This window comes from Paramacrobiotus metropolitanus, unplaced genomic scaffold (assembly GCF_019649055.1).
Source record: "Paramacrobiotus metropolitanus isolate TYO unplaced genomic scaffold, Prichtersi_v1.0 Parri_scaffold0000049, whole genome shotgun sequence".
In the NCBI taxonomy this organism is placed as follows: Eukaryota; Metazoa; Tardigrada; class Eutardigrada; order Parachela; family Macrobiotidae; genus Paramacrobiotus; species Paramacrobiotus metropolitanus.
Window position 1 is genome coordinate 599,163 of NW_026570269.1, and position 20,746 is coordinate 619,908.

Below are 20,746 nucleotides of genomic sequence, written 5' to 3' on the forward strand. Positions count from 1 at the left end.
ATATCGCAAGTAACCGGAGCCTTCTGGAGTAAAGGTCTTGCAACAGATTTGAATGTTGTCGTTCATGTACTGTATAAGAAAGTGCTCGTCAGTCGTCAGACTCAGCCGGGACAAATCTTGGCCACTGACCACGGGTATTTTTTGGTTGACTTCGCATAAAATGTGTTATACTTGCAGCCTGCTGCACGGATATACATTGCACAGTTAACTGAGTTAATTAACCAGAGTATGTACGTCTATCCGAGTAGAGTATGCAGTGTTTGCATACTGCATTACACCATAACCGTTAAATGGTCGGTCGCATAGTTGCAATGATACATATGTTAGAGCCTTAGAAGGGTTTCTTACTGTCCCAGTGCGAGCCGGAAAACGGCGTTGGGAACTTGAGCGACCTCAAAGCGCCACAGACGAGCCGGAATCAGTAATTTTCAATACTCCTATGATAAGCTAATAATTTAATCTAAACATTTCAGAATTAGCTTGATTTTTTTCCGACCAGTCGATCAGTAAGCACAATTAACAATCAGCATTAATGCAACGCTGATTAAGGTACGTATCACAAAATACTAAAACGTCTCGTTATCTGATTGTTCTCTTGTATCATGAAACAACTGTATTAATTCGCAGTTTTCGACAGCGCACATTAAAACAGGATTCAACGTGGCAGCTGTACTCTGTAGCCTGTATTATAATTTTTGTCACAATTATGCAAGCCCACAAAAGAGCGCAACAACGAAACTACAAGCTAGATCTTCATTATTTAAACATAAACTCAACCGCAATTTCATCTAACCTACCATTACCTGCAAGTACTACTAATATCATTATTATCATTTCTGATCATTTAATCTGAATTTTTAGAACTGATAGAATCTTAGATGCTTATCTTTTGTAAGGTGTACAAGGTCGCCAGATCACATGAAATAAAACCTGTCTTAGGTTAGAAACTGCAATACGCACAGAAATGTAAGTAAAGTCAGATTAATATTAACATTATTTGAAGCAACTATACAAGTACTCAATGGGACAAAGAGCACACGTACGAGTACAACCTAACTTTGTTACAATAATGAGATTTCTGAATATCTAAAGTTACAATATCGCAGCATCAAGCACTGAAAGCTTGACTTTTACATACTTATAAATCTTGATAGTAATTTTCGCAGCTGTTTTATTTCTAGCGCAATTTTATGTAAAAGTTTATTCCATCCACGCAAGCCTAAATCAGCAATTACCTCTTCAATAAGAGAGGTTGTGCCGGCAAGTTTGGCGCCTTCCAAAGTATACAGCAATAACGCCCTCGGCAGAATGTGGCAGATGCAATTGATTTTCCTTAATCTGCTATTCCCTGCTTTTTTTATTTCCGTGGAATTGCTGGGGAATGCGGCAGCTGTACGTCGATCCAAGGTACCAAAAGGTAATTCAAGTTTTGCAGTTAATTAAAGGGAGACTTTCTGTAGAGGTACATATCTCCAATCTGCGCATCCAGTGGTAGGCACAAAGCGGCATATTTTGCGGTAAATCCGCAAGTTTCATTATTGTTCACTTTCGCAGTAAAACTCGATATTTTCTAGGATGGCAACGACGGTTGGATAAGGACATTTTCAATAAACTGCGCAAACGGCTTGTGTGCACGCGAACGGAATTGCGAAAAACGGCGCAATTATTCCAGGGCGATATTATCATTGATAGCGCCTTTATGGATGGGTCGCTCACCTTTACCGGTGAACTGCAACCCGAACAATATTGGCCCAGAGGAACACCGGTGCCTTACAAAATATCTGACAATTTCGGTATAAAGCAGATGATCACAAACACATACCTGTGTGTTGCTGCGCGTAAATTTAAAATAGCTGAATTATAATAATACTGGTACCTGTTCTTCGTATATCTGTAGTATGCTTCATAGGACTATTAAGAATCTCATTACAGAAATAGTTGTTTTGCATAAATATTCACAGTCGCATTCCAGATGTGTCACAACAAATCATGATACGGAAAGCAATGGATGATTTAACACGGCAGGTTTCGGGATGCATTTATTTTAAAGAACGTGACGATGAGCCGGATTACATATACATCGTCTACCCTCCAGTTAGGTATGAAGCTCTGATGATTATTTTAAATGGCTTTGTTATTATTTATCAAGAATTGAATTAACCATTGTTTTCCCTCAATGTTTATCGTTCTGCTACAGCACAATGTGCAGCTCCATAATTGGACGGCGGACTGGTGAGCAGGTACTGAATCTTGGAGAACATTGCATGTTACATGGGACTATTCAGCACGAGCTCATGCACGCACTGGGCATCTTTCATGAGCAATCGCGCCCCGATCGCGATCAACATATCGTCATATTTGAAGAGAATATTATACCGGGTAAATAACGTTGCATAAAAAAAAGTGGTACGACCAGCGTGAATGCTGCTTTTCAGTTGTGCGGTATTATGAGTATAAACTTTCTAAAAAACAATAGGATACAGCACTGCACCTAACAAAATTAATTGTGAGTACAGAAATATATAGAGCCTTTTGTAGTTGTTTTGAGTTTTCTTACTTAAGCGAATGCATCGAACAGGAACGCAAAGCAACTTCCAAATCCTTCCCAAGATGGCAACATATGGCGTTCCTTACGATATCGGCTCCGTTATGCACTATGGTTGGAATGACCTTTCTGTTGACTCGGAAAAACCAACGATTCTGCCTCGAGACGAAAACGCTAAAGCTAAAATGGGACAACGGGACGGCATGACAATGTACGATGCAGTTAAACTGATGGTCGCTTACAACTGTCCAGTGCCGATGTCGACTACAATGGCGTCAACCGCGCCGGTATCGTCGACGAGAACAACACTACCTGCATCCACAAAGAAGTCCACAGGTGCTTTGAGTTTGCCGGTAATACAGATTGATGACATTTCTGCAACTGAATGCAGAAGTCTTAACAGCAGAAACTGTGACGTTTCCTCGCAGTCCAACGATTGCAAAGATTCTATCCTACACATTGCCTGTGGAATTTCGGCAACAAACGATGAAATTCAGGGAGTTTTCCGAAAGTTTGCAACTCTCCGCAAAAGTCGCCCCTTGACGATAGAAATGCAGGGCAACCGAGTGCTAACCGAACATCTTTTTGAGTCGGTTCGAAATTATGTTATTGAATTAACAGTTGGCTATCATAATGGAATCACCGGAAATATTTTAAAAAATTTAAACCTCCCACATCTTCTTGGGCTGGGATTCTGGCAGTGTCAAAATATTAATATTCCGGATGACGCGTTGTATTCATACAAGAATCTGCGAATGCTGGAATTCGGCGACAGCACAGTTGATTTCATGAGTCAAACCGCAATATCGAGTTTACCAAACTTGAAATTATTAGCGTTGGAGTATGATGTGGAGCCCCCCTTTCGGTTATCACAAGCAAAGTATATATGGAAGTTACACTGCAGCTGCGATTATCAATGGCTCCGCGACATTCTAATTGATAAACCGTTTTTGATAGCGGAAAAACAATGGGGCGAAATACATCAGTACGGAAATCGCGGAAGTATACCGTATACAAAAAAGAGTATTTTTATCCCAGTTGATTGTGCCAGAAGTACAGAGAGGGCAATTTATTATAACGCTGTGGGTACGTTCTCGACAAATGTGCAGTGTTAAATCTTTTAATTTTATTGCTAATATTGCAAATACATTCCAAGAAGTGTCTATATCTTCATTTATAAATGCTGCACACCCTTTATTTATGTCATACGAAAAGCCAGTAAAACGAGGAACATTTCGCCAGACTTGTAAACTTCGATTTCGAACAGAGGAAAAACCAGGAAACTTTAAAACAAAAGCGTTAACTAATTTCCTACTAAAAGACTACAAAGGGTTTTTATCATCCCATAAATAATCCGTTAACGAGGTCCGCATACGAGCCGCTTGCTGCCAGGAAAAATTTGGGAACCACTGAAATCCAGTTAGCCGTTCCACATCTTTTATAGTGGCTGAGTTGGTCAAAAAGTAGAATCGCTCCGGCTGTATTTAGCAATAGTTTATGGTTAGTGGATGAAAACATACACTGGCTATGCCAGTATTAAAGGATCGGAGGCATTATTTTGTATCTCATTTCCATATCCCACTTCTTCGCAAGATTCAACATTGGAAAATATAAATCGAAGTTAATTTAACACACGCTAAGCAACTGCCGCGCCGCTTGCTTTAATATTATTATGTAAAATAAAGTAAAGCAATAAACTCTGGCCTTAAATTTAAATAATCTATGCATTTTTTCTACCTGGCATGGTTTCTGCGTTTGCATGTGGTGTGGTAAAATGAACGAAATAACTTCATGTGAACATTCGTCTTCCAAACAGTATTCTTTCGTCCGTTGTCTCCAAGCCACCAAATAAAAATGAGTCGGAACAGTGTTGTCGAGCACATCCTTTTCTGTAGTGGTATCCCGAGACCTTCACAGGACAACTTCGAGCTTATCTTGTATATTTACAAAGTATGTGAGGTTCCAATTTCAACGCTTTTATTGTAACTATACCATACCGCAAATAACTGTCTGCAACGCCAAACGGCGGTTTCCGGTCCCATGCAGGTCCAACGTAAATGTGCATCGGTGTCTCCTTTCTGTTCCAGCTAGCTACCAGTTGAAGCAAGCGCCTCCAGTATTCTTCATAAAACGATCGGTACATCGGCACTATATTGGTGTGCAGAATGGATTCAATTCGCGAGGTGTTTGTGGTTGCCAGTTCTACCGTTTAAATATTTTCATCACAACCCAAACAAATACATTTGTGTATAGATTAAAAACTGTTCTTCGACTTCAGTGCCATATCAATTCCGATCTGTTGTAAATTCTCTAAGCTGACATCCGCTGATTGCTTACCTGGCGGAAATAGCGAAACAGGTACAACTTTGTCAGTAGCATTTGTGTTAGGAACATTCAAACCAGCACACGGAAAGGAAAACGCGGCACTAGAGTTGACCCTTGGATCTTTATAGATGCAGTCAACTCCTTTTCCACTCTAAGCGATCATGCTCATTACGAAATGCAGAGAAAAATCTAATCCACTTGTCCCGTATTTACAAGTAACGATTTTTAATCATATACGTGATACCACGTATGTTTACCGTCTGCTAAAACAACTTACTTTCAAACTTTCCTGGAGTTCATTTCCAGAAACTGGTGGTAGTTCAAAAGATACCCAGGATGCGATTTGACGAATTGTGTTGTACCCAGTGTCGCTGTCAGAGTTGGAAAGATAACTGATATCCGTATCCAGAACACCACCGGAAGTCCCGGCAGGCCGAGGATTATAGTCTTTTCTGGGAACATCGCTCGGTAACGTGCTTAAAGTAACCTGTGAATTTACCTCTGCAATTATCTGAATGGAACTCGCTTTTTCGTGTTTTTAATTAATTACTGCAACGACCCATGTTGTTATTTTTAAATTGCTTAATTAGCACTCATGAATCTCTCTTCTCTCTATGATTTGCATTTAAAGTTTTGCAAACTGTAGTACATTTATGGTCTGGCTTACCTCTTCGCGACAACCTTCTTTGCAAACTACACCGGCCCTGACGTTTTGCTGCGGATAGGAAATAAAATTCACCGGGTAAAAATTGGTCGATTCGTTGTGGTAGGCATGCATTGTCTCCTCTTTTGCCTCGCGTATTATGTGGCGCAAACTGCCAAGCGTTCCGTTATTAGCTACACACTGAATATTCAGCAGATCACATAATAAATTGAACAGCTCCACATTTTCAAATGGTTCAACCGTGGTTTTTGTTTTAAACGATGGCCCATACGCCATGAAAATGGATTGCATTTTGTCGTACAGGTTATCCCAGCCATGCATTTGGAAGCGGTCAATGCATGTCTGATTGCTTTCGGGTGGAAAGAGGATATCCGAAATATTGGGCAGAATTATGACTGGAGCAATGATGGCCGAGTTGACGTAATGCAGTCGTACTGGCAAGTCTTCCTTCTTGTAAACCTGATAAGGAGAGTTCTGCGATGGGCAAGACAGCGATGACACCGCTTGATCGACGTCGGCATTTTTTGCCAGAGTCACCCGGTTCATGGCACCATTAGACTACAAAGTTATGTATGTTTATTTGGTCTGTATTACCCATAATTATGTGACCTCCATGTGATTAACTGAGAATAGTCAAAACGCTCAACAATAATTTCGGTATGCAATGATGCAAATTTTGAATTTCCTAATTAATTTACCCTGTAAGCATCCACAGGATTGGCGCGCTCGGCATGCGGATCCACAGTACTTAGGCACTGCGCGATTCCATGGTCCGACAGGACAATAAGGTCCACACAATCCACAAGACCGGCTTCTGTCAGCCCATTCATGAGCATCGTCATATAATTTTCCACTTGTTGCAAAGCATTTTGGAATTTCGCGCTGTTTTCCAACGCCGCATGGCCTGCGCAAATTCAACATACAACTGGTTTGTAAGGTCTGTTTAAATCTTAGTCGTAAATAGATGCGTATGCTAAAGATTATTTCGCACACTGACAATCTATATTTGTCGTTTAAGATTGCACGCATTTTGAATTGAACCCTCCAAAAATGTTTTTATATTTTACTTATTTGGTGGATTATTTTAGCATCGAATGCGCACTGCCAGCCTACCGGACGAGTCCGGCTCTCGTAGATACGCTAAAATCATATCCGGACGTTGCTCTACTGGAAGACGAATCCAGTTTATAACGGTGTTGGCTATGGAATCAAAAGGCTCCACATCGGAATACGTGGTCCAGTTCGTTGGACGAACGCCATTTATGACAACCTAATTTTAATCACGAATAAAAATCATTTCGACCAATTAATGAACAAACAGATGCCCTTCGAAGCCAAGCGCTAGACAGGTAAAGTTCCAATAGAAAACTTAACTGTTAATATCCAAGTATAAGTTACGTATTTACAACACATTTATATTATACAAGCCGGAAAAGTTACAGAATGGCTACCGTCATTGGTCAAACTTACGTCGCCTCCTGGCCAATATTTTGTGAAAACCTTTCTCCCTTGTTGTTGCGCAACTTCCCAAATTGGATGACCTTTCCAGAAGTCACTAACTGCATGACTCGGTCGATAGTTGACAAAGAACGAGGTGTTGTCCGCTGAATAAAATGTCTGGTCTATTATTCCGTGTGACTCGGGATACAGGCCTGTGACGATGGAGTAATGATTTGGATAGGTGCTGGTAGGGAACACCGGGCGCATGTGTTTGGCGTGCAGCGCCTGCTGAAATAGGAACGCAACGGAAGGAACGTGAGGAACAAAGCGCGTAGCAAATCCATCCAGGGACTGCACCAGTAAGAGTGGACGGTCAAATCCATACCTGCGCAAAATAAAATTATCTTGCAACAGCTAGATTTCTGTTGGCTTATGCTGCACGCGCTATACTTACAATTAGTATTATAACATATAAAACGTAACAACACTACTACTGTATTGGTTTTACGCACTGGGCAGTTACAGGTTCTCGTATGCATACTGACACGGTATATTAAAAACACGGGTATTAAAAGTTGAATTACTCCGACTTTTTTACTCAAATAATATGTCAACGATAATCTCCGTATATACTTTTTTGCACAACGTTCAAAATTTGGAGCTCCCTGGCTGACTGTTTCCTGCCAGGAATTACCAGATGGCGATTGCCTAGAATCGTACGACGACACGCGCAAGCTGGACGGATTTGCCAGTTCACCGCAAAACACGAAACAAACGATTTGCAGAAATAAACTTGATACTCCGATCATCTTATAATGCCCAGAAGGAATAAAACTTTTGATGTATCAGCTCAGTGTTTAACGCATCTCTAATCGGAACACCCCTTGATCGGTTGGACATGTGCCTTAATTTCCAGAGTTCAGAACTGATGCTGCGCAGTATGAATTCGGTTTCGGATCCAGATTTGCTTCGAACATGTCGATCGCCGCAGTTACTATGAGTATGAACTGTAGCTGCATGGATCGACAATATCAAATGAGTCACGCAATACGTGCCAATTTATCCCGCTTGTCAGAATAATTGTAAAAACATATAAAACACTAGCGCATACCAAATAGATGCACTGTATCTGTCTATTTGCGCGTTATACGAATATCTGTATATCTATATATCCGTATGTCTGTCTGACATTTGCGTGGGATAAAAATGTAACTTTGGTGTTCCACAATTTCCGTACGACACCAAAAAACAGTAATAAAATTTTTAATTGAGCGCAAGTTAAAGCCTTCGAGCATTCTGGCATTCGAGGGTTTTTGGTGGTAAGAAGTTAAGCAAGTGCAAAAATGTTCTACGTACGAGTACAATAGAAGCACCGGTTGTCCTTGGACTTTTTAAACTGCAATACGTATCGACTATTATGCATTGCACGTGCTTTTTAAGTATGGTTGCACCGTCAGCGAATTCAGTCGTACGTTTATGTGATTTCTCCAAACCCTTTCTCGCAGCAGTCTTTTGTGTAGAAGTAGTGAAATCAAATCCCTTGTAGACATCCGAAATATTGCGTCGTGCGTACATTGGTGCGTTCTCAAGGTTCGAAGACCTTGATATGAAGATGCATAGAGTTTATGACAGCATATTTAATTTAGCTACAAAAATCTTGCTTCAACGTTGCACAAAAAAAAATCGGAAACCTTCCGTAGAGGTATGAATATACTAAGCCAATGAACTGATCGGTGACCTTTCAACTGATGGACTGTTCGGTGACCTTTCAGCCCTTGCAGTAATTGCAGACGCATGTTCCAAACTGCCAAATCCCGTCACACCTACATCGGTCGTCACAGATTCCACGCTTGGATCGAAGTAGCTCCATTGCGCTGGGGTCATCTTGATTCTTGAATAGTCGCAGAAATCACAGTCATCCACAAGAACGATACAACTACACAGAGAATGAAAAAGCAGCTTAGGATCTTCGCAAAGGCCATGATAAAGTCTAGACCGTTCGTTTGTAAATCCTTGCAGCACGTAAGTACTGCAACCTTTCCTGTGCAGAAGTTAATGTGGTAGGCCTACGCGGTACGATCCGAATGCCTGACAGTGGGCCTGCACAGTATTATGTAACGTGATGGTTCTTTGATGCCGGTCTTTCATACGCAAGCAAAAATTTTTGGAATGTTGGGCTACCAATTGTTTGCTTCTAATGTCTATATAATGTCCCGACCTCCTAATTACGCGTCATATCCGGGCAGTTAAGCAAGGATAGCTGCAAAATTTGTACGAAAGTTTTTTAGCGACATATCTTCAATACGTAAATGTGATATGAACACTTCCTGAATTTATTCAGCAAAAGCGATTACCGACGAGATAAATGACTTCGACGAACCGGGTTTTAACCATGAATTCCGCAAACTTACCGATACATATAATCATACTTTATATTTGCCTTTATATCAGGCATATCGATACCGGTACCTGACCGGCTGACCGTAACTTAATAATTATTATTTACTGCCGATTTGTTTAGGTCGTAACACCGGAGCGACCCCCGTGGACTGATTGTAAGGACGACATCCGCATTGGCAGAATAGTTACAGAATACTTTCAAAACGTTTTCTGCATGCTGACCATGCGGCAGAAGATGTTAATAATTATTATCTGATCATACAGACACATTTCGAGTTTAAAGTTACATATTTAGGGTGCAGTCAGTTTATGATAACGATGCCCTTTCATGCGGGTCCAAACAAGCTGCCTGCACAAAATCGCAAAGGAACTGCCTGCGCCTCCAACGAGGCTTTGACAAATAATTAAGATGAAGTAATAAAAAACGCAGGTGGAGGAGTACTATAATTATTTCAAATCATATACATCCGATATATAAGTAATAAATAACATTAGCAAAACCCAGCAAATTATATGTTTAAGCCCAGAATTTATTTAAAAGTTATCGTTGCAATTTAGACTGCTGCTACGATCAATACGAGAATTTATGTGGTCAACATATAGGCAACCTAAGTTCAATTGCAATATTCATAATTCAATGGAGCAAATAAATGTCCAGTGCATACTGATATAATATCAAGAATCAGAATTCGTTCTTTTACAGAATTCATTCTTTCATTTGGCATCCTTATCAATAATTCGTACTTATCGTTTCTCGTTAACTCTGAAATGTTATGCCAGGTGTAAAACATCCGGCCATGCATATCGTTACGTAATGCAGATTTAATTACAGTACCTGCAGTGCGCACTGTATTGTGTGTACAATATCTACGATCAACCGGTTATACGGGTGACTACAAAAAGTATGGTTTCACCGTTCACGTGTGCAGTATACAGTTAAAGTACCGTAACTGACGTTACTGAACTTGGAGTTGAAGTCCATATGCCGATACGGCAATACCGATACGGTATTATGCCGATACGGCAATACCTACTGTAGCGTTAAAATTAGTTGGTGTGACTTTATCGATCATGGGAGTCTAGTGTCGCCTCCGATAAATTTACGGTGTTGCACCACGCGGTGCATCGACTCCAAGCTGTCAAAACTGGATCACGATAGAGGAAAAACTGTGCTATAGCTACACTGGGTGGTTTCCGGAAAAAGCTTTCCAACACCAGGTTTTGGTCTACTACATGATCTGTGTGCCAGCTGACTGGTGGCAAAACTGTGAAAATCTTAAGCTTTATACACATCGCGCGCGTCTGTTGTTAGTCAGTATGGAATATCCTGAAATTTTCAATGTCGACGAGGATGAATTCTTGATTGGCGCAGTCCGTGATCCATTTGATCTGATTCAGCTAAACAAACTGCATTCATTATGGAACAGCCAAGGCGCCTTGGAATGGTCATCCGGTGTCAACGATTTTCCTCTCTTCAGTTTGATAGATCCAGATGGGTGTTTGGTAGGAAAACTTAACGGTCGCATCGTCAGCATTCTCATTGCGATAAATTACTCCAAAACTAACTCATTCATCGGCGCTTTCATAACGGATCCCAAACTACGAAATAGGGGTTACGGCACGCGCTTGTGGGAGGCTGCTTTGGCGCATTGCGGCAAACGCTGCATTGGTATGTACGCCGTTGAGACAATGGTTAAGCGGTACCAACGCGATGGATTCCAGTCAATGGGAAAGGTACTAATCTACAAGATTGGTCAACTGGATCGTTTTGATGATCCAGAAGATGACAGCATCACGGATGCCAACACGGTGCCACTCCAGGAATTGACTGTATTCAATCAAAGCACCGGTCTGGCTCATCTGCCGGGAAATTTCCTGCAAGCGTGGATGCGGCAGCCGGGAGCCGTTGCGGTAGCCTATAAATCACGAGACGGACTCTTGGGATATGGAATAATTCGTCGGTGTTATGCCAATGGAATGTGGAAGATTGGACCGTTGGTGGCGACGGATGGCAGAGCTGCGGAAAAGATCCTCCATGTTCTGCTCAGCAGAGCACCGGATGCCCGTGGTGTCCTGATGGAAGTTTTCGCTGACAATAAGCCGGCAGTTGAATTGGTAGAGGGGTTATGTGGCACCGTGCTGGAGGAAAATGTGATAATGTACCGCAGTATTACTGGCAGTGAAGTTCACTCAAATTTTACCTCTTGCATTTATGCAGTTACATCTGGTGTGATCGGTTAAATTGCTAATCAACATGATTGATTGCAGACTCACGTGAATGCATAGTTATTGTGGCAGGTCACTCCAAAGATAAATTATTGTACTGTATTTGTACTGGCAAGTTTAATAGATTAATTCCTGACAGGAAGAGTTAAATAAAAAAAAACAGATTCATTATATACGATCGAAAAGTGAAGTGTTATATAGTTTGAGTTCGGAACAGATGGGCAGTGCAAGAGTCTGCACTCGGCTTTGCCGGAACTAACCATAAGCTACCCTAGGTGTGCACCGGAAGCTGGCGGAAAAATTCTCCTTGAAACAGATTCTTTGGAAATGACATTAATTTTTCATTTCTAGGTTTACAACATTCCAGGTAAAGATCTTAGAGAAGCAGAAAGGTGAAAGCAAAAAGCGAAAGTTATACCTAACGGTAAGCATGCAACCATTTGTATGAGTACGAGTTTGCCTGTTCCGTTGAGTTGCTCGAATAACTCACGTTACGTCATGCAGACTCCATGTCACTGCCGCGGGCCACATCTGCTACGTGCATTACCAAACGTTGCATGATCTGATCGTGCTCAAGTCGGTTATTGTGTCGCGAATAAAGTGAAACGAAAGTTAAATGTGTAAAATAAAAGCCCGTATTAGCTGGAAACCGCAGCATTCGTGCTCCATACTCGTTCGAAGTTAAGACTGCATAATACAGCTGTTCAAGGTTACATCACAGGTGTCATCACAGGTATCACACAGTTTTCCCTGTGCAAGTGTACATCGAAATGATCCAAGAGCTGAAACGCAGATTCCGCTGAATATGAAATTCCGAGCGATGTGGAGCGTGAATTTGTTGTAACGGAAACAGCCTGTGCTAATAATTATAAGACCGCCTAACTTTTAAATTAATTGTTGTGCTTTGCAAAACCTTGTGAACCGAAAATCGTCTGTGTCGGCATTCTCTCTGAATCATAAAAATTAAATCGTATCACGCTTTATTAACAAAACCATTATCACTTAAACACCAAATGTTTAGTTTCGAAGCGACCGCCTGTTTGCAGTTAGGGTAAGGTTGTTGCAACAGTTTCCACTTCGGTCCCGGCGGCCACTCTGGTGTCCCAACACCGAGCCAGCGTTCTCCCGCATTTATGTACAAATACAACCGTTTCCATGCGTCTGTCGCCACAATACGGCTGTTATCATACGCATCAATCCGAGTCATCTCCATATCCACCTTCGGCATCACTTCCCAGTCGGTGTCATTCCATCGCAGCACTTCCTGATTCCGTCTTACACACCACACACTGGCGTCTTTACCCACGGTCACCCACTGCGCATAACCCGCGAATTCCCGCCAGGAATCATTGCCATAATGCCAGATTGTATCGTTGCTATCGACGGCCATAGCCTCATACTGGTCGAGTGGGGATATTTGTACTAGTTTCGATCCGTTAAAAGTCGCTATGGTGCCCATCACTGTCCAGTTTTGCCCGACCATCCGCCGTACTTCACCGTCAACGGTGACGACCCAGACGGAATTGTCGAATCCCACACCGACGTTCTGCATTTTATTCTGATATTTCTCAGCATCCACCCAAGACCAGTCGTGTAGTCCCCATACCCAACGCCACAGATTCTTGTCATCCGTTACACACCATACTTGATCATCCCGCGCAGCGATCTGATCGCATAAACGCGGCATACGAGTCCATATTTGTCCGCCCGTCTGCTCCAGATGGGTCGTAATGTAAATCATGGCAATTAGAAGTCTGATTAAGGAATGCATGATTGAAATGAATGTAAGTAGTTTTATTATTAAGCGGTGATATAAGAGTAAAATCAGCGGGAAATGCGGTAGATCGATGCTCAGTCGCGTATCAACATCCGCACCATTTGGCTTGCGTAAAAGGTGAATGTCATAATCTTAATTTGGTGTTCTAAGCAAAATGATTAAAAAAAATTTCGTTCTCGGCGAAAAAGCATCGTAGAAAAATTTTTCTTCCGGCAGTTTGCTTGTAGTCATACCCAGTTCTCTTACAGTATTACTTCGCGCGTTAGCAGTACGTATGTACTGTACTGTACAAGTACAGTACTTATGGTTACAAAACAATACAAGTATATTATACTGTAGCCTGTAGGTGCAATACATTTCACATTGTATACTAAAATATACTAACATTGAAATACGTAAAAAATGCTAACATTATTTACCAACATTAAAGTACGTAAAAAATGCATAATATCACCGAACACTATTATTGCGTTTAGTAGTGATATTATGATAATGTGAATGTCTTCAACAATAAAAATAATGCATCTCTCATTTATATTGTACAAATTAATCTAACAAGAAGTTCATCAACAGCTGCGTAATGTTGTAAGACATGTGGACATTAAATTAAATTAGCAAATTTCCAGATTGTACAGTATTCGAACAATTGTTATTTATTATGCAGATCACCGCCTATTTCAAACACACACGTATAGGTGCTTTTTTCAGAATTTTATTGCAGTAGATACATATCTGAAACCGGCTTATTAGATAGTCCCGTTACTGCGCAAGGACGTAGCAAAGTGTATTGTACAAGTACATTGTACACAACGTCGCCGACCTGCTTGGCCTTGCACCATTTAACATTTTTCTCGCTACTGTCTCTTTATTTTACCAGTGGTACAATTATTTTATAATAATTAGAAACTCAGCAATTTTTACAACATCAAAATTTCATTAAACTTTCTGCTCCTTCCGTCGTTCCCATTAACGATGCCGCGTTACCACGCTGTATCTCTAGTGACAATTAGATCTTTGGCGTAAAAATTCATGAGAACGGGTTTCGCGTGGTTGTTGCTAGAGTCGTTTGCCCAGTGCTTTAATAATGGCGATAGCGGACGGTCCCCAAGGGCCCGTTGATTCGAAATCTATCGGCGCAAAGACGTATCTGCCTCTTAGGTTAAGTACAACTAAAACCGGGACTTCTTTTCTTCCGCTTCCAACGCCGCTGCACCTGCGTTTGCTGCCGTAGAATTGATGTGGGAAGGCGCAGCCATGTCCACACAAGTGACATCGTGATTTCTGATTGCTTCTTAACACAGTTTGAAGTGTTGGTTTGAAATAAAATAAGTCAGTGACATCCCACGCTAACGTAAGCACATCTTTCTCTGCCAGGCGAACGTTTAGAATTGTACCTGTCCAGCTGTATAACTGTATTTCAAACCTCAAGGGGCGTTTTTATTAATTAGCAGCACATTTCCACTTTAAAAAACAAAATCGTCAAGGACAGTTTTCAAACAGAATGCCTGAGGCTGACCGGTATATGTTATTACGAGTATAAAAGTATTTTCATATATGTAAGTATTGTATATGAAACATTTTTCCAATTGTAGGCCCGTGTAGGGTAATTCCTCGACAGTCGGCGGCGGAAATTGTAGTACGGGTCAAGATAGTCTAAAGACTGCCCGCTCAGGAGGTTAGCAAGCAACTTTTTGAAACTACATACCAGCGTAGGTACATCAGATAGGTTTAAAAAGCCCTGTACATACATAGTCGAAAAACTTATATTTAGGTTTAGGGAGTCTCATCCACTGCGAAACATTTCCTTCTCACCGATTCTCCCTTTCTCTTGACTTGTAAGAATCCTTACAAATGCGGTTTTTTTCAATCGTTTGAACAACTGGGATTTTTCCAGTAAGATCGGAATTGAAGGCAGCGTGCAGTATGGTTGACACACATCCATTATAGTTGCCAGTTGGGTTAGTGATTACAAATTTACGACTTCTTGGTCGGGTCGAGGATCTGTGCATGTGGAGGCCGTTGTAATCGTTTGCTGCGGTCATTTCCTTTTGTCCGGTGTCGCATTATTCTAAAATTATTGGATAGAAGGAACTAAAACCTGCGAGAACTATGAATGTCAACGATATCCTACGTTTTAAGGTACTGTACTTGGATGGCAGTGGTACCGAGACCGTCTCAAAGCATCTGCGTTGTTGCAGATCACACGAATTGACAAAAGGATGAAAAGTTTTCAATCCCAAAAATTATATCATTATTATACGTTCTTTGCCGTTTAGAATAAGGAAATCTTTTTCTTAAGTTGTTGGTTTGGCGTAGAATGCACATGTATGAATCTACAAAGCTCTGGTATGAATCTGTAGACAAAAAAGCCTGGGAAGCATGGTGATGACGAGACTGCGGATAAGGAGCTCGGATCGCCTGCCAAAAGCCGTAAGATCGCCAATGGAGAGAAAGAACCGATTCCCAGTAGCCCCGGCGACCTTCCCGCCGATTTCTTCGACGCGGAAACGCAGGAAATTATGAAGAAAATTGAATCAGCGCCTAGTGTATGTAATTCGAATGTCTCGTATTATTTTGTCTTCACTTGATATTCTTAGTCGTTTCGTTCGCAACTTTGGGTACGGATTTAACATGTAATTTTTGGTAGGCGGAACCGTTTGATGACACTGCATTGCGGAAGATGCTCAATGCGTTCGAGAGAAAAGCATTAAAGAACCAAGAGCATCGCGTAAAATATTCTGATGATCCGGCCAAGTACGTGCTTGTGAATTAGAACAGTGTATTGTACGGTACTGTACTACTCGTATGCTTTTACGCAGCGGTTTTAATGTCCCATAGGTTTATGGATTCTGAGATCGAATTGAATGATGCTGTTCAAGAACTGCACATTATTGCTACACAGCCGGACCTCTATTCCGTCGTTCTCCAGATGAATACAATGCAGACTTTGACGCAGCTTCTTTCTCATGAAAACACAGGTGAAGTGCACTTGCAAGTATCTGTACATAAAGCTCAAGCGCTTGAATACTATTTTTTTCCATCAAGGTTGAATGTCTTTGCATCATTTCACCTGTATTTTGTTAAAATTTATTACGCTTTCGTTGTTCATTATTCTTCAGACGTTTGATGTTGTAGATATCTCAATAGCAGTCGTTGATTTGCTTCAAGAGCTAACCGATGTGGACACACTAACTGAATCTGTGGAGGATGCTACGAAACTTGTCGATGCGATTGTAAACTGCTTGATGTCTACCTGAAGCTGTAACCCGTTTTAAAGGCCTTTTTGTTATTAGCTGCAGCAGCAAGTCGTCGCTAGTCTGTTGCAAAACATGGAGCGACTCGATGAATCTGTGAAAGAGGAAGCCGACGGCGTGCACAACACGTTGTCCGTAATGGAAAATATTCTGGAATTTAAACCTGAAAGCTCGGAAAGCCTGGCAAGAATGGGCTTGTTAAGATGGCTTCTGAAACGAATAAAGGTAGGCAGTGAATATTCGTATGTATTTCTGAGGAGAACTGCAAAATATATATTGCGGAATGTGTTTTGATGATATATTTTAGATGAAAGCTTTCGATGTTAATAAATTATATGCGAGTGAAATCCTATCCATTTTACTGCAAATCAAAGAAAATCGGAAAATGTTGGGCGAAAAACTTGTTGGTGAACGCACGGACACGGATGGAATTGACATTTTGTTGCACCAGTTAGCGGTATGTTATTCTTATTGTAGCTTTGAAAATTCGGTTGCAATACTGTTAAGCTGTCGGTAACAGGTTTTTAAGCGCCACGATCCCGGCACGGGAGAAGAATACGAAATGATGGAAAATTTATTCGACTGTCTGTGTTCAGCTCTGATGTACCCTCCAAACAGAAAACTGTTTTTGGACGGTGAAGGTTTACAGTTAATGAATCTGATGTTAAGGTCAGTGAGGACTGAGGTGTAAGTCAGTTGCCTGTTGCTACTTGCTCGAGTGTCTTTGTTTTACGTTTTAAGCTTTTTTCTGCATTTGTCGCATTGGTCCTACTTCTGCCTTAGAGAAAAGAAGCAGTCACGGAATAGCGCAATTAAAGTTCTGGATTATGCGCTGTCCAGCGACGAGGGAGTCGATCTATGCGATAAATTCATTGAAATCCTTGGTTTACGGACAATATTCCCTTTATTTATGAAGCCGCCCAAGCAACATAAGAAGCGTGGTCCAACACGGGATGAAACGGAAGGTGCGTGGGAGTAAAAGCTGGCAAAAATTATAAAAAAACCGGCAGAAATTGTGCTCAATTATAGAATACCTTTGCGCGATTATGGCATCGTTGGCGAGAAATTCGCGTGGCGATAAACGTGAGCGCTTTATGGGAAAATTTTTGGAGAACGATCTGGAGAAAGTGGAGCGGCTGATGGAACTGCATTTTCAGTATTCAGACAAAGTTGCACAAGAAGAGGCTAACATAGCACGCGAAAAACGTGCGTTACGGGAAACGGGGGCTGAAGTTGACGATGATACCGAAGTGGAATTTGACCTCAGACGATTGGAAAATGGACTTTTTACGCTGCAGAGGATTGATATTGGGATTGTCGAAGTTTACGACGATGCCGCCGCAGAAGTGAGTTCACACTGAAATTAACCCAAAGTTTTATCGACTTCAGATACCGGTTGCAGAAATTTTCGGAAAAATTAAGTTAGAAGTCAAACAGGTTATGAGCCCTTATCTTTGCTTTTGTGTCTGTTAGAATACCTAAGTGTCCATTGAGTATTTTGCTGGTGTACTCGTATCGCATATTTAAAGTCTGGCGTTTTAAGGATGAGTGAGTTTTGCTTTTTTCAGGTCAGAAAACGGATCGATCGAATTATTTCGATGCGAAATTCCAGTCGATCTACCGTTACCAATGTCGTTAAAGGTATGGAAATTTCATTTCAGTCGTTTGGTAAAATTTAACGGACTATGTCTTTTTCAGAATATGTGAAGGAAATTGCTGACGATAAAAATGACTCAAGTAAACAGCGAGATCTCAAACGATTGACGCTCCTTGTACAACGTTTCATGGATTCTCCATCGTAATCGCGTTAGAGTTCGTGTGTACACATTTGATGGAGATTTTCCATTTTGTTAATTTTATTTGAGTGATTTTTACAGCTAACTTGTTGGTTAATTTCTATGGCGTGGCTTTGCCGGATAGAACGTTTCCTTCCATAATCTTGAGAATAAAACCGATAACGGTAGTCCATCAGCCGGACCTGCTTTCTTTATCGAGCATAATTTGAAATTAACGACGACACTTTCCTCCGGCACATGTGTATTCTAGAGCATAAATAGCTTCTTCCAGTCCGGCATCCGCTGCTCGTTTTATCAGAACTTCGGCTTCCCTACCAATGTGGACGCTTTTTGTTAGGCATAATGCAACACAACCGAATTTTCTTTTAAGAAAACTATGAAAAGCGTAACAATATTGGTAAAACACCGAGTAAAAATTACAGTACCCAGGCTGGAGTGATTCGTGAGTGCGATGCACATGGGAGAGTGCTAAATTGTATCCTGCCCGGTGGTCTCCGTTATCGGAAGCACGACGAAACCACTTGGAAGCGTGCTCTTTGTTTTGTGTAATTCCAACACCTATAACAGTTCAATTTGCATTTTTAAAATGTCCCCGTAATAAAACGGTATTAAAACCATCGTATTGACTGAGCACCAGTTGAGACCTGCAGTGAGGGTTAGCCCCTTTACTCCTTAGCTTTTTATCAAAAAGCTACTGTCGTAAGTTTTAGGCCAGGTCACGTCTGAGAACGGGACCGTTTCTCGGTAAATCCCGGTCCGTCTACCATAGGTACAGTATAAAACACTAGCGTAATGCGGTCCAAAGGTAAGATTGTAGTATGTTTTGTTCGCATCACCTTGCAGAAAGTGTTGAGCGACCATATGCTGGGAATCGGCGTCGCCGGCATGAGCATGCAGTAAAGCGCACAGAAAACCAATTTCGTCTGCGAAATAAGGAATTGCGGCTAAACATAGAATGGCTGCGATAATCAAGTAACGAGATCCCCAGGAGTCCTGCGTTATTTCTTTTGGGGGATTCACTGTCCGTGGTCTGAACTCATCTAGCACGCTAAAATGTATGGTATCTTCTGACGAACCAGCATTCTTTCTTGCGGGGACCATTTTGCAGTTCGTACATGTTTAAACGTCAGAGTGAGTAAGAAACAGGTACTAGTATTTAAAACTCAGTTACAACAGACCTAGTCACACCCTCAAATTTTGGGGAAAATTAGTGTGTAATACATACTGCTTAGCGCTCAACGTTCAGAATTGTTTACGTTGCTAACTGTAAAATTAATGAACGGAGTTACGTACTACATAGTACATACGCGGCACCTCCACGAACTCAGTAAAGGTTAAAGTAGGTGTAGATATAATTATGCCTTTTTCTTAGATGCGTACCAAACACAGTTTGTAAATACCTAAGTTTAGTACAGTACTGTTTATTGTACAGGTAGTATACTTACCAACTAACAGCATAGTGTTCTATATTTTCGATGCATATCGTTGATGTTGTCATCTTATGCCATTACCGCCCTACAATTAATAGTGTAGAGTGCAGACTACGACGTCAGTAATCTGCACTATTGTAGAGCGGCACTGGTCGCCTAAAGCGTGGCGTGCAAAAATTACTTTGTATAACATTTTTTCACTTTAGCCAAAGCGTTTCTATCAACCAAAGGTCCGAGGCGAATTTGAACTACGAGTAAACTTAACGTGAACACTCTCTGTAAATAAGTAAATTGTTATCGAGAACATCGCTGTTGTCCAACTTATCGTTGAGCGCTGATTAATTACTGTACTTATGTAAATGTTGTCTTTGATTGCGTCTGCAAACATGTCTAAGACTGGAGGTTGACCGCGCTGCAGCAATCATATGCTAGAAATATGATTCATTGTTTGCAGATGGGAACTAAAGCGCCCCTGGAAGTATTTGTCACAAAATAATCCAAAAGGTCTGTGTGCCAAGTAGTTTATTCGAAATACTAACAATAAGAAACTTACATTACGATTCCGTATTGCTTATTACTTGTGCGAAGAAAAATGCTTATAAAACATTCGTTCAAAACGGACGTCTTTCGACCCAAGCGTCTAAAAAAACAAACATTCGAGAGCATAAAAAAATTAAGTAGATATAAAGCAGGTACCAGGGTATTTATTAAAAATTGCGTTACAAGTCAGAAACATTTCTCGCATCGTTAGTCATGTTAGTCGTTTAATAGTTTTGCAATGTTTACTGACGCGCTTTTCGGAAGAGTTTCTCTTTTACGTCTGTTCTTCGTGTTGACACTGCGCCTGACCTTCTTTGCCGGTTTCATCGAAACCGGAAAGAGCAACAAG

The 20,746-nt window shown here is 41.1% G+C and overlaps 6 protein-coding genes across 6 annotated transcripts; 3 read left to right on the forward strand and 3 right to left on the reverse strand.

Annotated features, from left to right (window-relative positions):
- The first annotated feature begins 951 nt into the window (after positions 1 to 951).
- On the forward strand, positions 952 to 3,788 carry LOC129591859 (uncharacterized). The gene is made up of 6 exons (XM_055487705.1): positions 952 to 966; positions 1,182 to 1,417; positions 1,575 to 1,793; positions 1,973 to 2,099; positions 2,198 to 2,379; positions 2,579 to 3,788. The coding sequence occupies exons 2-6, from the start codon at positions 1,309 to 1,311 to the stop codon at positions 3,658 to 3,660; spliced, it is 1,719 nt and encodes a 572-aa protein (XP_055343680.1). The 5' UTR covers positions 952 to 966; positions 1,182 to 1,308; the 3' UTR covers positions 3,661 to 3,788.
- On the reverse strand, positions 3,624 to 8,296 carry LOC129591858 (ectonucleotide pyrophosphatase/phosphodiesterase family member 3-like). The gene is made up of 10 exons (XM_055487704.1): positions 7,608 to 8,296; positions 7,005 to 7,359; positions 6,648 to 6,804; positions 6,233 to 6,438; positions 5,538 to 6,092; positions 5,148 to 5,357; positions 4,883 to 5,021; positions 4,543 to 4,747; positions 4,283 to 4,454; positions 3,624 to 4,023 (listed from the first exon to the last, which is right to left on the reverse strand). Exons 1-10 carry the CDS (start codon positions 7,781 to 7,783, stop codon positions 3,868 to 3,870), a joined length of 2,331 nt encoding a protein of 776 aa, XP_055343679.1. The 5' UTR covers positions 7,784 to 8,296; the 3' UTR covers positions 3,624 to 3,867.
- Positions 8,297 to 10,691: 2,395 nt separating this feature from the next.
- On the forward strand, positions 10,692 to 11,615 carry LOC129591865 (uncharacterized). The gene has a single exon (XM_055487712.1). The coding sequence runs from the start codon at positions 10,692 to 10,694 to the stop codon at positions 11,613 to 11,615; it is 924 nt and encodes a 307-aa protein (XP_055343687.1).
- Positions 11,616 to 12,308: 693 nt separating this feature from the next.
- On the reverse strand, positions 12,309 to 13,542 carry LOC129592010 (tectonin-1-like). Its single transcript, XM_055487950.1, has one exon. It carries the CDS (start codon positions 13,369 to 13,371, stop codon positions 12,574 to 12,576), a length of 798 nt encoding a protein of 265 aa, XP_055343925.1. The 5' UTR covers positions 13,372 to 13,542; the 3' UTR covers positions 12,309 to 12,573.
- A 1,596-nt stretch (positions 13,543 to 15,138) lies between these two features.
- Positions 15,139 to 18,597, forward strand: LOC129591891 (beta-catenin-like protein 1). Its single transcript, XM_055487746.1, has 12 exons — positions 15,139 to 15,516; positions 15,738 to 15,923; positions 16,025 to 16,131; positions 16,216 to 16,355; positions 16,513 to 16,610; positions 16,671 to 16,856; positions 16,939 to 17,088; positions 17,152 to 17,300; positions 17,415 to 17,596; positions 17,661 to 17,977; positions 18,200 to 18,272; positions 18,330 to 18,597. Exons 1-12 carry the CDS (start codon positions 15,487 to 15,489, stop codon positions 18,431 to 18,433), a joined length of 1,722 nt encoding a protein of 573 aa, XP_055343721.1. The 5' UTR covers positions 15,139 to 15,486; the 3' UTR covers positions 18,434 to 18,597.
- Positions 18,273 to 19,665, reverse strand: LOC129591892 (uncharacterized). Its single transcript, XM_055487747.1, has 3 exons — positions 19,264 to 19,665; positions 18,853 to 18,985; positions 18,273 to 18,738 (listed from the first exon to the last, which is right to left on the reverse strand). Exons 1-3 carry the CDS (start codon positions 19,526 to 19,528, stop codon positions 18,639 to 18,641), a joined length of 498 nt encoding a protein of 165 aa, XP_055343722.1. The 5' UTR covers positions 19,529 to 19,665; the 3' UTR covers positions 18,273 to 18,638.
- Between the last annotated feature and the right edge of the window lie 1,081 nt (positions 19,666 to 20,746).